Source organism: Parasteatoda tepidariorum, chromosome 5 (genome assembly GCF_982258835.1).
Source record: "Parasteatoda tepidariorum strain Cologne lab strain chromosome 5, Ptep-v5.0, whole genome shotgun sequence".
Taxonomy (NCBI): domain Eukaryota; kingdom Metazoa; phylum Arthropoda; class Arachnida; order Araneae; family Theridiidae; genus Parasteatoda; species Parasteatoda tepidariorum.
Window position 1 is genome coordinate 80,322,687 of NC_141759.1, and position 16,723 is coordinate 80,339,409.

Below are 16,723 nucleotides of genomic sequence, written 5' to 3' on the forward strand. Positions count from 1 at the left end.
CGTTATAAGAGTTTAACCATAGTCCAAAATATTGAGGGGGGAAAAAAACAATTAAGTATTAACTAAAAAATTCCAGATTTTTAAAAAAAGACGCAACATAGAATTGCAATTAATTATAGGTGCTTCACATAGTTCATAAAATTTGAAACAAGAGGAATGTTTAATTGCTAACTTGGCTTTATTGACTTAAAACATTGTTTTGTTTCACAAATTTAATCTATTTAATTCATCTTAAACAATTCAATATTTCAATCAATAATTATCATTTAAATAGTTTATTTTAGGTAGTGCAGCTATCAACACAAGTTTAAGTATTTAAAATAGTAATGACAGAATATTTACATATGTTTTACAATGCAATGAACATTAAGAAATAATGATAATAAAAAAAAAAACTTCAATAGATCCCAAACTCTCGTTAGGTTATCATAAATATGTTTAGTAAAATACTTAGCAATAAATCTTAATAGATTATGTTACCTCTAGAAAGAAGTTTTCTGAATTTCTGTGTTGCAAACAATTGCTGCTGAACATCATCACTATACAAAGCTGATATTATTTCACTTGTGATTCCAGCCTTTAAATAAAATCTCTAATTAGCTCTTTATTTATAACAGTTATGTGTGCATATTTTCAAAAGATTTTTAAATAAGATCAAGCACAAGTTCTACTATGAATGAAGTTTTCAAAAAAAACAAAACAATTACTATAATTAATTTCCTGCAAACTACCCATGGAGGCGTATGACCTGCAGACAGAAGTTACAACCCAAAAGAAAAAATTACAGCAAATAATGTGCATTGCCATTTAATCCACTGATTTTACAGTGGTTCATTTCACCAAGGAAAATTTACAAATTCCAAAGAAATCCAGCAGAATCTACGTCATATGTGAGTTAATTTACATCATATAAGAGTCAATGGGCATCAGCAAAGAAATAGGTCAGCAGACTTGCAATCAGCTTTAAAGGGGGTTTCACACTAGATGCAAAAAAACTTGTGCATAGGTGATATAAATAAGAATCAGATTCTTTTTGAAGGGGGAAAATATATTTTATTATCTCAATTTCTTCAAGCATCATTTGATAAGACATTTATTAAACTCCTTAGCAGTAACAACCCTACCTGCCAACCATTGTTTTTAAAAACGCAGAAGATTCATTTAAAATTGAAGAAGAAATGACTTAAAATCCAACAGTTTTTACACATTTTCAATTCTTATTCTTAATTCAAAGAAAAGTACAGACATAGTATTACGTGTTTTATTCGAATCAGCTCAAATAAATCCGAAGTAGAAGAAAATTTTTATAAATTTCTGTTAATATCAGACACTTAGCATCTTATAATTTACATTAATCCAGGGTTCCCACATAGTTTCAGGACAGAAAAAAATAAACTTTTTCGGGTATTTCAGGAAATTTTTAATGTAAATCCATGCCTCTCAATTTCCCATTCGAAAACATTTTTAATTTTCATTTGGAATGTCAAATATTACGTTTTGTGAGCAAAAAATATCATTAAATGAAGATGGCAAAATGGAAAAGTTTTAGTAAAATGTAGAATTTCACAACACATAATTGTAATAAATGTTAGAATTATTTAAATCGAATCTCAATAACTGATTACTGTTACTGGCAATTCAAAAACTGGTCATTTTCCAGGTTTTCGTAAAAAAAAAAAAAAAAAAAAAAAAAAATTCAACTTTCCCTACTTTTAATAGTCAAAATAAAATTCCCTGACAATTCCAGGTTTTCCCTGCCCTTTGGGAGCCCTGTTAATGGTCTGAGCAAAACAGAAGGGGCTATCCTCACACATAAATGCATTTAAGTAGTTCTAAGAAAGTACAAAATTTTAATATACACTTCCTAAATGCAGTCTCAGTGCAGAAAAGGTGACAATTATTAGCATCACATAACCCTTGTAGAGAAAAATTTAAATTAAAAAAAAAATTTGATAATAAATAAATAAAAGAAATATACTTGAGGTGCAGATGAAGGACAGTCATCTTGCATCATAGAAGTTGAAATTTCTCCATCTTGTATATTATCGTCCGTACTCGTTAAGTTTCGCCGTTTGTATAACTAAACAGAAATTATTACATAAATCTCTAATAAAAAGACAACATCATATAGAAAACTTAATTATAGAATAAAAATATAAAGTTATTAATTACAACTAAATTTAAAGTACCTCACTCTCTCTCTTTTGCTTCCTTAATTGAACACCCTCTTCTTCCCTGCGTCTTCGAAGCTCTTGGGCATCCAAACCAATATTTTTATAACGATATCTGTGTTGAGACATGATGATCTGGAAAATAAAAAAATGTAAGTTAATTTAAAATTGAAAATGACTTTTACTGAATTGTCAGGAGATTTTAACATTGAGATAAAAATGGCTTTGCTAGCACTAATAAAATGTATTAAAAAATATTTAAATAGAAATGTATCACTTTGCTTTAAATCATTATCATCAATTGATACATAATCATCAAAAACAGTGTTTGAGGCATTTCCCCCTAACTGATACAAATCCGCATTTTTTTTTCATCATTAGCATGAAGAGCTGCAATTTTCCAACTTAAAATTAAATAAATTAATACAGTAGGGAACCGATTATCTGGAACGATCAGGACCATCGCTATTCTGGATAACTGATTCCTCCGGTTTTCTGAATCGCTACAAAAAGCAGTTTTTTTTTTATTGTTAAACCCAACTAAAAAAAAAAATATTTGAAAATAATCTTAAAAAGAAGAAAATACGATGAAGTAATACACTAATGATTATTTCCAAAATGGTAAGGTAAACATCTTTCAAAAAAGAAAGAAAAATCCTAAAATCTTAGGAGGGAAATTTTTTTTTTTTTTTTTTGAAATGGCGGGAAAATTTATTTGTTTCGGTTTTTTGGTTTTCCGGATAACGGGTTCTGTACTGTAGAATGAAAGACGGATGTGGAAATTTGTAATTTGAAAAAAGCATCTAAACCATTGTTATTAGTATCATAAGAATAAGTGTTTTTGATAGAACTGTTAAAACAAGACTATACATACAGGAAAACAAAAGTTACAAGAATCATGGATGAATCATGGTTCGACTACATTAAACATTTGAGATGCCTATAATTCCACTTAAGATAGAATATTTTTTTCATTTTGAGTTGATCTTTTGAATCTGACATGTTAAAAATGAATATGAATAAAATTTTCATGTCTCCTGTCATAATTATTGATGGTATTTCAATGAAATCTGTGAAAGATTAACAATTATTTGTAAACCAATTTGATACTTCACTAAGATAAAAAAAAATAAACTCGTACTCTATCATAGAGATCAAACTTGGGTGAACTACTTAAAGTTGATAACTTTGCAGGTTTTAGTGAAATAGTAAAATATGAAAAATATAAACACACACTTATATCTATTATTATAAAACAGGGTTGGCATGTTTTTGACATGTGACAATTTTTGACAGTTTAAACCATGGTTTAAACCGTCACGTCAAAAACCTCACTGTCAAAAATGTCAAAAACCTATATTCATATGTGAAATTTAATTAATACATAAAATTTATCTATTTTTTTTAATAAAGGATAGTGTTTCTAAATATGTTCAAGAAAAAATAAATTTAAAATTTTGAAGAAACACTTATATTTTGAATAGTAACCAAAATCTTGTACTTTTGAAAGCTCACATCTTTTGTAATATTATGTATTCATTTTCATGTGTTATTGAAAATCTGCAGTGATATTATTAAGAAATTTATTTATAACCAAATTTAGTGTATAGTATAGATTATACTAAAAATTAGACATTTTTAAAGATAAACATTAGCAGTTTTGTACATTAGACATCTCTTAAAGAAAAATCTTTTTAATATTCTTTTAAATCTTCTTAATAATCTTTTTAACATAAGACAATACAAATTTAAGTGCTTTCTGTTAAATACACAGAGTAGTTAGTGTCAATTTACAGTATATTCAGCCTATTCATTTACTATGCTGAAAATTTAGTTTATCCAAATACTTGTGAATTTCATTTTGCTGAATACTATATAGTTTTGTTGAATATCTAAATATTCAGCTGTTGAATAATTACTTCTTGCTTTCAAGATATGCATTATTTGTATTCTTAATACAAGTGGAGAAAAAAAAATTAAGAGGTAAAAATTGTTTTAAAATGATAAGTGTAATAATTATAAATAAATATAATAAACAATATGAATTATATTTATCATTATTCATAAATATAACTACTTTTAAACTCAAATTAACATACTGGATAATAAAGATATTCGGTATAACATTAAAAAATTATACACTTGTATCAAGTTTGTATTTATACAACATAACTTGTAAGTTCCTTATTAATATTAGTTATATGTTCCTTATATGTCAAAAATGCATAGTAATAAACTTTTAATTTTCTTAAGTATCAAAAAAAAAATTTTTTTTTTTCAAAATATAAATATTTAAACAATTTTTGTGCAAAATTTTTCTGCACATGCATTTGAATATAAATTTCTGAGATTTTAAATCTGTTATTTTACCTTAATTTTAATTAAAAAATATTTTAAAACCTGCTGATTACCTATAGTATAATTAAATTTCAATATAATGCATGGCAACTGTTGGTAGCTTTGAAAATTATATATTTTCTTGGCAAACTTCAGTTTTTGACGGTTTAAACCAGTATTATATCCTTGTCATGTCAAAAACCACTTTTTGACGTCAAAAACCCAACCCTGTTATAAAATATAACTGAATGAGCTTCTGCTTTGCTTTTCTCATCAAATTTAAGAGATACTTTGTGGGTAACAAGGTTTCTATAGAAAATTTTGGAAAATATGTATACCAATCTTGAGAGTTTTTCCATTTGGATATAGCCATACATAACAGTTTCACAGGGTGGAAAAAGAATGTTATTCCTCAAAATAAGACTAGTAAATCATGAATTAAATTAACATTATATACGCAAGAAGATTTCTTAAGTTTAATGAATTCTTTTCAATATAAATATGCAAGAACAGATTTTTGTATGTCCTACTAAACAGTCTGACAACATAATTAAGAAAAACATTACAGTAAGATTTAAAAATCAATATGATTTATTTTTTCAGTCACAATAAACAAGAAGACATTGAAATGAAGAAATTGTCATAACAGCTTAATATTAAGATTAAAATTGGATATATGTATAGGTATAAATGTAATGAGCATTTGCTGACTCAATATATGCTGCTAACATTAAAGACCATCAAACACTATTAAAAAAACTTAGCAAAATCTAACAGTAAAATTATTTAAAACAAAATTAATATTTATAGTCGCAGTCAGTATTTTGATGTTATTTACACGTGACAAACACTTGAAAAGAAGTTTCAAAAGCATTAATTCTTAATTACAGAAGTTGTTAAATCAAATATAGTGCTTAAATGGATAAAATAACAAATAACTTTAGTTAATTAATATAAAAACAAAGTATAGAACACTCATTTCAGACTTTCATCCTAAAAAAACTGATTATAGAAACACAAAATAACCAACTGTGTACATACATAGGAATTTTGAGAAATTATATGATCGAAAAGGAAATGCTTTAAATGAAAATATTCAAAATATTTAATGAATAATACATACCAATAGCTCGTGATTTCTAGAAATAACGATGTCTCCGACATATAACTCCGAGACGGCCACCAATATCAATCGGTAATTCTAGGCCTAAAGAGTTAAACACGATATTTGTTTCTTTTTTTACAAAAGCTTCAAAAAAATATTAATATGTTTCAAAAAATTACTATTTAACAAAATAAAATTATTTGAACCCTTAACATATTTTTGAACGCCACATAATAGTTATAACCAAAAACATTTTTTTATTACATAACAGGTCTGCACACAACAAGATGGCTGCGCCCAGCTTCGATATGGCATGCGATGATATTTCAGCATTTCAAGTAAATTTTATATTGCTTTGTATTTTACATTTATCTGAAAACGTGTTATGTACCTATTAATAAAAATTCAAACCTTTTCCCCCTTTTCTGTTTTTATTTCTGATCTTCTTAATTAATGCTGATTGCGCAACACCGGTTTTATTTTTCACATTATTATTTGTTGATTTACATTGGTATTTGATGTCAAAAAGTTCACATGTTTTATTTACTAAATGTTCGAGACAGCTGTTTCAAAACTAAACATTTACCCAAAAATTTGAATCTCAAATTATGATTAATTATGTGACTATATATCTTGCAATAAAAGTTATGAAAATATTCAGCTGATTATTTAGGGATCATATTAATTTATTATAAAAATGAGTTTCATTTCACAAGTTAATGTGCAAATCGCACAATTTCAGTGCAAAAACATACTTATAATGCATTGTAACGTAACGAGCATATTTTAACATAACAGAGCTCTGAGCAGATTTTTGAAGAAAATGTCTGGATGTATAGTTAGATATCTTGCAGGATTTTTGATGTTTTTATATTTTTCTCTTCTGATTTTTTTTTTTTAAAGAGATAGTTTGTTTTATTCCTTTTAAGATTTGTGTATTAGGATTTGTAAAAAATTTATAAAACTTTTGTCGTATTTTCTGTTATTTGTGACACTACGTATAAAATGTGTGTGTTATTAATGTAATAAGAATCCTTCTTTCAAACTAATAAAGAAACTTTGATTTCCTTCTATCCATAGTTTCCTTTTGAAAATAGAGACTATAAATTAAATTCGAAAGGGGTTGCAAACAAAATTCTTGTAATAATTTTAATAAAGATAAACTTTACTATTGTTTTCTAAAAAATATTAAATTGTAAATGAATTGTGCTGATTAACTTGTTTGATCTGCTGGCCTTAAAAATACAGATGAAGGAGGGGAGATATTTCTGGTAGGTGGTTGACGAGGCCTCCAATGAATTTTAAATTTGCAATCTTCTTTATAAAAATGGTAAAAGTTTGCCCGGACTTGGTTGACTATGAGTTATATCCTTCGAGTTATCCTCCTTTTGTGATTTTTCTTTAAGTTTCCTGTAAGCCGTTGTCTAGAACGGGTTTCCGACTTGCATGAGGCCGGGGGCCACAATTCAGGGGTCTGTCTAAGTTTTTCTGAGAGGTACCTATTTTGTAAAAATTTAGACATAATTTGTGAAAAATTATATTAAAAAATCAACACCAAAATATGGATTTATTGTTTCTTAAGGGATACAAAAATAAAATTTTTAGAGTAAGTATTTTGCTGAAGTTGAATTTATGAAGGTACCGCTAAACGGTAGTAAATTCGGCTTGGACAGACCCCAGCAATTAAAAATACCAGTCAAATGGCGGGCCGCAAACTTTGTTAAAATTTTATATAGAACTCTTTTATGTTTGAAGGAGCATTAAATATTGCTGTTAGATTTTTATCAAGTTGTTCAAAAGAAAAGTAATGAATTGCAAATAATAATAAGTATTTTCTTGGATGCAAAACTTGAGAAATACGTTTTTTCGCACCTCTGGTACGTTAAATTTCACAAAAACGAGGAAATTAGGTTTTTTTGAACAAAAGAAAAGTATTTTAAACCCATATATATTTTTTATGAAAATTGTCCACGAAAAAGTTAAAAATAATGTATATTTTAGCTCTCAGGCCACTAAAAAAGACGTTGCGGGGCCCCAGTTGGTAACCACTGGTCTTAAAATTGCCAAGACCTGGCTATTATTCTACTGCAGATTACGATATGAAAATCTCCCCCATGAAAGGCACTTGTAAAATCAGTAAACCCCATGTCTTCATTGGGCAATTTACTGGGAGATATCTGTTCTCTAATGGATTATGAAATTCAACTATGATATGATATGCAATTTTTACATTAAGAGACTATCATTCTGTTGAGTTCAACCATTAAAGAACCCACAAATCAAATCTCAAGCAACAATTCTTCAAAATAATTACCTTTTTCCGGTTCGGGAAGATTTCTGTACCGGTACCCGTGCCAAAAAAATTACTAAATTTTGCAACAACTGGATAGTGGCATGTGAGAAAAAGATTAACTCAAAGGGTTATGTTGTAGCAAACTAATAATTATTTTTTTTTAATGTTTTTTAAAGCATCGAAATCTATGGGTATCTTAGTGATTATAGTTTAATTAATTGATAAATTAAAGATATATGCAATAGAAATTACATCATTGTTATTTTAGCTTTGAAATTTACTGATGTTATAAGTGCAATGTTTTCCTATTTTTAAATGCATCTAAACGAGTGTCTTACATTATTGACCAGACAGGAATTTAGATTCACACAATTTTTCCTTAAATAAAATAAAAATGTAAAACATCACAAATTAACTCATGTAAACAAATATGGATATTTAGTTATTTTAATTAAGCATCTTCTTCATTTTGTCAAAACATAGATGCAGAAAGAGTTTGAAACAAGTTATGATAGGGAGGAAAAAACAATTGAACATCATATTAGTTTTTGTGAGATTATTTTTGCTTTTTTTTTAAAGAAAAATTTACTGTTACTAAATTAATTCTTCTTTATTTAGATAATTTACTTTATTAACAATTTTAAATTAGGCTGAAAAATGTGGAATAATTTTTAAATAAATGTTTTTAATATTTTTTTTCTTTTCGAAAATTATTGTTGTTTTTTCTTACTTGTAACATAAAAGTTTAGTGAAGCAACCAATTTTCATTGGCCTGAATGAAGCCTGCTATTTTATTATTGTTTGGAATTTCTATGAACTTTTCTTCTTCAAGAAAGATAGTGTGGACTTGACTCATTACTGGAAAACTATTTCAAAAAGCAGAGTCTTAGTTTTAACAGTCTAAGTGTAATAAATTTATTGTAAAATACCTAATGTGTTTTCAAGAAAACAGTTTAAGTGATGTGTTCCAAATCATTTCAACTTTTGTTTGATCCAGCCTTTTATAAATTATTATATTTTTTACGAGCAATTGTAAAAATATATATATTTTGGTGTGCTCCATTTTTTTGAAAACACATCTTATTAATTGTAATGTTTCTAAAAAATAAGTTTAAATAATTCAAATAATGTATTTAAAAATATGTTTTATCAATCATTTCTTCATAACTCTTACTTATATGATTCCTTCTAGGAAACTCTGAGGATTATGCGAAAAATTGATGACAATATTGTTCATTCATTAAATACTACAATACCCACAGCTTCTTTTGCAGAAAAAGATAAGGCGACTGACCAGTGTAAAGATCTTTATAGTCAGGTAACATTAGTAAACGCAAATTTTATTTTATGTGAGCAATGACATTATATTACTATGACTAAAGATTAACATCTTTTATTAAATGTGGAATAATTAGTAAAGTTGAAATTTAAATCTAGCAATTAGTGAAGTTTAGTGTCAAGTCTCATAACTTTTAATTTTTTAAGTGACTTACTAGGTGATCATTTGTTAATTTTATTTGTAAATTTCACAGCAGATTCAGAGCTATTGTATCAGAATGACAATAAGAAAGCACAAAAGAGAAAAAGAAATGTTGAAGATAAAGAAAATATAGAAGTAAAAAGATCACAACGAGATAAACCAAATTATCATTTAATAATTTAAGTGGAGTGGATGAAATGACCGAGTTGCCTGAAGTTAATGATCAGATGAGTCAAAGTATGGGCATTGGTGAAGCAAAAAATAAATTTACTGAAAGTATAGCAACTAAATATTATTTTCCAGTATTTAAAAGTTTTTTAAATACACCAGAAAGCAGCAACATGTTTAATGTTCTGTATAAAAATCAAGTTCATCAATATATGTCCAGTATTTTAAGTGGAACAAGAGCAAAAACTAAAGCTTTTGGGGAGCTTGATAACCTTTGGTTTGATGAGAAAGGAGAGAAAAAAAAATATTTACAAACTTTAGAAGAAAACGAAGTAAACCTATCCGCTATATCTGGTGTTTTAAGTGGAACAGAGGTTAAAGCTAAGCAAACTTTTGAGGAGTTTTATAACCTTTGGTTTGATGAGAAAGGAGAGAAAACAAAATATTTACGAACTTTAGAAGAAAACGAAGTAAATCTATCCACTATATCTAGTATTTTACATGGAGCAGGAGCAAAAGTTAAACAAGCTTTTAAGGAGCTTTAAAAGCTTTGGTTTGATAATAAAAGAAATCCAACAAAATATTTACGAACTCTAAAAGAAAACAAAGTAGTTCTACCTAATGTCTCCAATATTTTAAGTGGAGCAGGAGCAAAAGCTAAACATTTGAAGAGTTTTATAACCTTTGGTTTGATGAGAAAGGAGAGAAAACAAAATATTTAGGAGATTTTACTAACACAGATTTTAAAGTAAGTAATTTATCAGGTATTTTAAGTGGAGTAGGAGCTAATGTCTGTTGTGCTTTAAAAGATTTCCATAAAATTTCCTTTGATGAAGATGGAAACAAAACAAAATATTTAGAAGATTTTACTAACACAGGTTTTAAAATGGGTTATTTATCTTCTGCACTCAGTTCATCAAGAACTAACTGTGTATCTGTTTTAAAAAAATTCCATAATCTTCGTTTTGATAATGCAGGGAGTCCGACAAAATATTTAAGTGATTTTATTAAATTCGAGAGAAATTTTGAATCGCATGATTTATGCGGCATTCTGAGTCAAGGAGCTAGTTAAGAAGAATTCCATGATTTCTGTTTTGATAATGAAGGAAACCCTAGAAAGTATTTAAGTGATTTCATTAAGAGAGAGTTTGCACCAAATCTTTTATCTATGTGTTACATGGAGCAAGACGTAATGTTTGCTCCACTTTAATAGTTTCATATCACAAGGAATAGTTTCATCACAGGGAATCGTAAAATTGGCTCATTTTTTAAACTTTTTGTTATCGTCTTTTCTCATCCTTGCGGTTAAATTTGGTGAGTTTTATGAAAAACATGTTAGACATCACCCCTTAATGCAGAATTAACATTTTTTTAATCAAAACTATGGTTAATCAATTTATTTTATTTCAATTTAAATCATGTTACTAAACATTTTTATTAAATTGTACATGCATTTTTATTTATCTATTGCCTTGCTTGTGTTATTGTATTAATGTAATTTTAAAAAGAATTAAAGCATTGTTTTATTGCATTTTCAGTTGCTACAATCATATGAGAAAAGAGAAAAGGCCATCAAGAACTGTGTAGACCTCAAATCAAAACATGTACAATCACTAAAAGATAAAAGAACTCAAGATAATGATAATTTTGAACTCTTAAAAGATCTTAGAAAAGCACAGACTCAAGTAACTTTATTTACCTTTTTATAATTAGAATTTTCTGTAATACAGTACAGAACCCGTTATCCGGAAATCGGAAAACCAAAAAACCGGAACGAAATTCGATAAATTTTTCAACCATTTTTTAAAATAAAAATTTTTTTTCCTCATAAGATTTAGTATTTTTCTTTCTTTTTCGAAAGATGTTTACCTTAGAATCATTTTGGAAATAATCATAAGTGTATTACGTCATCATTTTTTCTTCTTTTTAAGATTATTTCCAAAAAAAAATTTTTTTTACTTGGGTTTAACAACAACAAAAAACGGCTTTTTGTAGCGATTCAGAAAACCGGAAAAATCAGTTATCCGGAATAGCAATGGTCCCGATCGTTCCGGATAATCGGTTCCCTACTGTAGTTAAAAAGTAAAAAAAAACTTTTTATAAAATCATTGTTTTTGTGTATTCACATTTCCCCCCCTCATGTTTTCATTCTATTTTTGTGTGTTGTATTTTAAATTTTGATTATAAAAATGTTTGAAATTGCTCCTTTTGGTTGATTTCAAGCATTAATGGGTTCTTATAAAATCATTTTTTCTTATATTTCATTAAAACATTTATCTGGCGATTGTGTTGTTTATATGAAAGACTTGGGACAGTCTACACAAATTCTTCATTGTGTTTCAAAAAGCTATTTATAGTTTTCATATTGATAATATGATGTACAAATGCTTTTTGATATTATCTAGTGGTCATGCATAAAAATTTTAAAGTATCTTATTAGAAATGATACTGAGGAATATTCTGGTCTAAAAATACCCCTTTCGGAGAAAAAATGTGTTCTATCACTAAATTTGCCCAAACCCTTCACATGAAATATGTTTCATTAATATGTCATCTGTATAAATTTATTATTTTAATAGACTATTAAAATTTAAATAAAATGAAGAAAGAAAAATCAAATATTCGTGTAACTGTTCACTGTAAAGCTACCAAATGATCTAACTATTAGGAAATTGAATAAAAATTACTGACATGCTATAGAAAAATTGGCAGAAATAAAACAATTGTTCTTTTAAAAAATAACTACTATTAATGATTTACAACTTTATTAAAAACAATTATAAATTTTAAAACTTTGAACTATCACTGTAAAGCTGCCAAATGACCTAAATATTGGAAAGTTAAATTGAAGTAACTGACCTGCAACAGAAAAATTTGCTCATTTTTTATACTTAAAAAGCGTAAAAGCATGACTTACATTATTTTTCAATGAATAACAAAACAGTGGGGAAAAAATTTATATTGAAGCTGCATAAGTTTAATTAAAACATAAATAACTAATCTAAAAAATACTTTGACTACTTCAAAAGTATATTATCACATAATGACATTTATTAAATGACATTTCTATCTGCTTTTATCTTCATGTGTACTCTGCTAGGTGCTAAATGACAAGTTGTCCACTCCAAACTATATACTTAGTAAAGAAAAGGCACTTCTCCAGCTGTTCCAGACAGGCAATTTTACTTTATTTACTGTAACTTAAATATTTTATGACAAACTCTGTCTAAAAAATTTAATGAAAAGATATCAAGGACCTGAGTAGAAATAAAATAAACTGATTTTTTTTCTTTATAGCCAGGTTTATTAAATTAGAAAGGTTTTCTTTTAGAAAGAAAAGAATTGAATAAAAATTATCAAGTCAATTTTTAGTAATTTTTTTCTCACTTTGATCATAAATTAATGCATTGTAATGCTTTTAAAACATATATTCATTATCTTTTCTTTCTTCATTTCCAGTTTCGACTTATGCAGAATGAGCTCAACATTGAAGAGGTTCTCAAAGATCGTAGTTTAAAAGTAAGTTTAACAACTCAGGGTGCATAGCCAAATCTTTGAATCAAAAATAAGCACTTTTTAAAAACTTTTCAAGCACTTTACAAAAATTTTCAAGCACTCAAAAAATTCATATTCAACCAATGATATTATTGAAAAATAAAGAGTTTTAGCGTTAAAAAAACCCCCAAAAGGAAACGGACGTAAATCAAAACAATCAGTACTTTCCCACATCACCGAGTAAATTCAACTTGACCCTGAACTCAGAACAAAAGTACCCTTACCCCCTACGTCTAAAAAGTGTTAGAAGTAAAATAAAATAAACAAGAATAAAATTAAATTAAATTAAAAAGAAAAACATTTAATAAGGATCTGATATTCTCTATCCGAATTGGAGCACTCGGGTTTCGGTTTTAAGTGTGCGCGCATGCGCAAGTCATAACGTGTGGGTACGACATGAATGATTACGCGTGATTACAAGTCCGCGCGAATGATTACGTAGCAAACACCCCATTTTACGTGAAATGCATGGGATCCACCAGATATCACTGAAGAAAAAAAATTTATTTGTGGAAAAAAAGCACTTTTTAAAAACACCAACTGAAAAAAGCACCTTTAAAAGCTTTTAAAAACGAAATCCCCAAAAAAGCACCTTTAAGTACTTTTTACAAACGCTACGCGCCCTGACAACTTGATGTTTTATTATAGCTAAATTTGGCTAGTGCAGTTAGTACATAATTGCAATTTACTTTTTTAAATAATTGAATTAAATGTCAAGAAATATTTTCAAATTAGCTAAAATATGGAATTATTTAACAATTGTATCTCTTTCCTCAAATTTGGTTTCAAATATAGAATCTAATTCTGCTGGACGATTTTTGAATAATTTCATCTAGTGATCAGTTTTTACTTATTAAGATGAAATCATTATCGTTTATGACTTCAACATGAAGTTCTAATTTATAAAGAGGATGTTTAATTCTTTGGTTACTGCAGTGAACTCACTGGATAATGCACTGACCCACAAAGTTTGCATGTGTGTAAACTGACGTTCGAATTTTCGAGATATTCTGAGACTTTGCAAGCATTAGAAATAAAATTGCTATTTCAGTTCATTAAAAAATATCTGTAATTTATTTCAGTGGGATAAATTTTAAACAAAGATCGACTCACGAACTCACATTACGTTTTTACACTCATACTTAGACACTTGTCTTTTTAGTCATTTGCACTGCAAACAACACAGTCTTTCTGACTGTGTCAACATATTAAGTGCAACTCAAAATATATTAAGCGCATTTGAAAGACACTCTTAGGTGGTGTTTATCCATTATGAATAGGCAATAGTCAATGAAATATTAGCCAGTGGCAGTTTGGACCAGTTATCAAATGGTATTACAGGGCATGTGATTCTTCCACTTATTCTCGGACTTCCACGAATCAATAATTTATATTCCGACGGTTTTCTTGAAATTTCGCAAATCTAACATTTAAATCTCGTTACCAGAACATTTTTATCGCCCTTATCAGCACCCTCTTTTTTTAAAAGTTCTTGTTTACAGGGATAACTGCCTTTTTTATTGCAGATTTGTTGGAGAACAACGCAACTTCGAATTAACAACAACAACAAAAACGAGACAGTAGAAAATTTTCATAGTTAATTCCTCTAGAATTTATGAACTAAACAACGAAAAGTATAAATTGATAAACTAAAAAGTGATTCTAAATTAGCAAAAACTTTAAATGAGTAGCAAATTTCGATTTGTAAAGGAACAATTTTTTAATCCATGTGATATAATTGTCTCTTTTGTTTGGCTACGATTAGATTGAATTTTTAATATGGTATTTCGACATGTAAATCTTGAATTGCATTTCAACGTACTCGATATCTTAATCCATTTCGATCTAATTCTCTTTTCTTTTACTTTTCATGCAATTTTTTTCACATGATTTTTAAAATTTCGATATTATTACGACCCACAAAATTCAATTAGTTTATTTATTAGTCACTATTGACAATGATACCACTGTTTTTTCGATCAACCTTTTCACAGTTATAGTTACTGATATCCTCGTAGTTTTATAAATCCTGATATATTCATGCAATATTAAAGAACAAGACATTCGAATCTCATATTTATTATGTTTTGCACATTGTTACGTTCTGCCACGCTCAAATTGTGCTAAAACCATGCAGCGTGTAAATTGTTTTTTTTGCTGTATTTGCTGTTGATTTTCAAGATTTTTTAAAACCTCAATATTATTAGGGCACAAGAAATTCAAATAAATTTTCTTTCTCTCTTTAAATTTCTCATATGTTACTTTTCTACACCAAAATAAGTATTTTGTTTATATTCTATGTTAAAAAATATAAAATAAGTTCTGAATAAAACAGCACATAGGAAAAAAAATTTCAGACAATTTCTTCTTCCGATGCTGGCGAATGCGCTTGTTCACACATTATCACAGAAAAGCTAGCTAAACACAGCCCTCTCAATGAAAGGTTTAATAATCAAAAATGTTTTAAGTAAATAACTTTTTACTCCACAAATTTGGATTTTGATAAAAATTTCGCATTTTGATTTTTCTTTTTTATGTATATATTCTGTCATATAAAATTACAGTTAAGAAGTGAGATAAAAGTATACATAGTTTTCAATTCAATCATTTTTTGACCACCATTTAATGAAAGGATAAAAATCAAAAAGTTTTCCAATTGTGTGCAAAAATGTTAAGTCTGTTATTTACTATGCACATTTTATATTTACATTAAGGAATAATTAATTCTTGTCTCATTTATTTTGCAGGTATTCTATGAAAGATGCCGATTTTACTATAAACCATCTGATCTGAAGATTTGACAATAGTGTTGACTAGGTTCATCTTTTGTGTTTTACAAATTGCCTTAGATTAAAAGCCATGAGTTATAAAATCAATTATAGATTTGTACATAATTTAAACTAAAAAGATTTCATTAAGACGGTGTTTAGAACACTAATGTCGCCATAATAATTTGTACATCACAAATCATTTATTAAATATTTTTGTAGTACTAGTGAATTGTTTCATTTTCAAATGCTTAGTGATCATAGATTAGACTTGCTTTTTGAACTTTAGAATTCTTTCAAGCTCTTTCGTGAAGGTAAGAAAAGAAACTTTTTGAATGCCCTAAAGCTTGGGCACAGCTTTAATCTAAGACTTATATCTATTAAAACCACATCATACAAGAATTTAAATATTTTATTCGAGTTAAGACCATTCCTTTGTAAGTTTCATCAATATTTCAACTAATAACACCGAATTACTAAGACCACTCTGAAATTGTGCTGCTAGGAAGCTAACAGGAAGGAAAAAAATTTCTTTCCTTCTTTTTTTTTTTTTTAAAGCTTAAAAATAATCATTACTTCTTTTGAGTAATTTTACTCACAGTTTAAAGTTAATGTGCTTTTTTTTTCCAGCTTGATGAATCACTGAAATTATATAGCTAAACTAAATTATATGAAGTAAAACTTTAAGCATAAGTAGGTAGATTCTTTCAGTGACAAACAGATGCTTTTCAATTGACCAAATTTTTGAATCATTTTTTGGCAATAGTGAGTGCTGATTTTTTTTTCCAATTATTTTAATTTAACTTTAATGCATTAACTTTACTATTTCAGAATTTCTCTTGGCGA

General features: G+C 27.6%; 2 protein-coding genes across 4 annotated transcripts in view; one reads left to right on the top strand and one right to left on the bottom strand.

The window, feature by feature from the left end:
• The window catches only part of Kap-alpha1 (karyopherin alpha1), a 24,857-nt gene extending 18,934 nt beyond the window's left edge, over nucleotides 1–5,923 (bottom strand). The window contains exons 1-4 of one of the 2 annotated variants that reach the window (XM_043052585.3): nucleotides 5,632–5,923; nucleotides 2,190–2,306; nucleotides 1,979–2,080; nucleotides 481–577 (exon numbers count right to left, since the gene is read on the bottom strand). In XM_043052585.3, coding sequence (XP_042908519.1) covers nucleotides 481–577; nucleotides 1,979–2,080; nucleotides 2,190–2,300 — 310 coding nt within the window. In that variant the 5' untranslated portion in view covers nucleotides 2,301–2,306; nucleotides 5,632–5,923. Of the gene's footprint in view, nucleotides 1–480; nucleotides 578–1,978; nucleotides 2,081–2,189; nucleotides 2,307–5,549 lie in introns of both variants that reach the window. The other variant, XM_043052584.3, reaches the window with a different exon arrangement.
• On the top strand, nucleotides 5,885–16,104 carry Ccdc58 (Coiled-coil domain-containing 58). Of its 2 annotated transcripts, none has more exons than XM_016075304.4 (5): nucleotides 5,885–5,951; nucleotides 9,099–9,224; nucleotides 11,093–11,239; nucleotides 13,014–13,073; nucleotides 15,857–16,104. In XM_016075304.4, exons 1-5 carry the CDS (start codon nucleotides 5,901–5,903, stop codon nucleotides 15,908–15,910), a joined length of 438 nt encoding a protein of 145 aa, XP_015930790.4. In that variant the 5' UTR covers nucleotides 5,885–5,900; the 3' UTR covers nucleotides 15,911–16,104. The 2 variants fall into 2 exon arrangements, with proteins under 2 accessions (XP_015930790.4, XP_087020522.1); XM_087164396.1 differs by having other exon boundaries at nucleotides 5,912–6,884.
• Nucleotides 16,105–16,723: the final 619 nt, after the last annotated feature.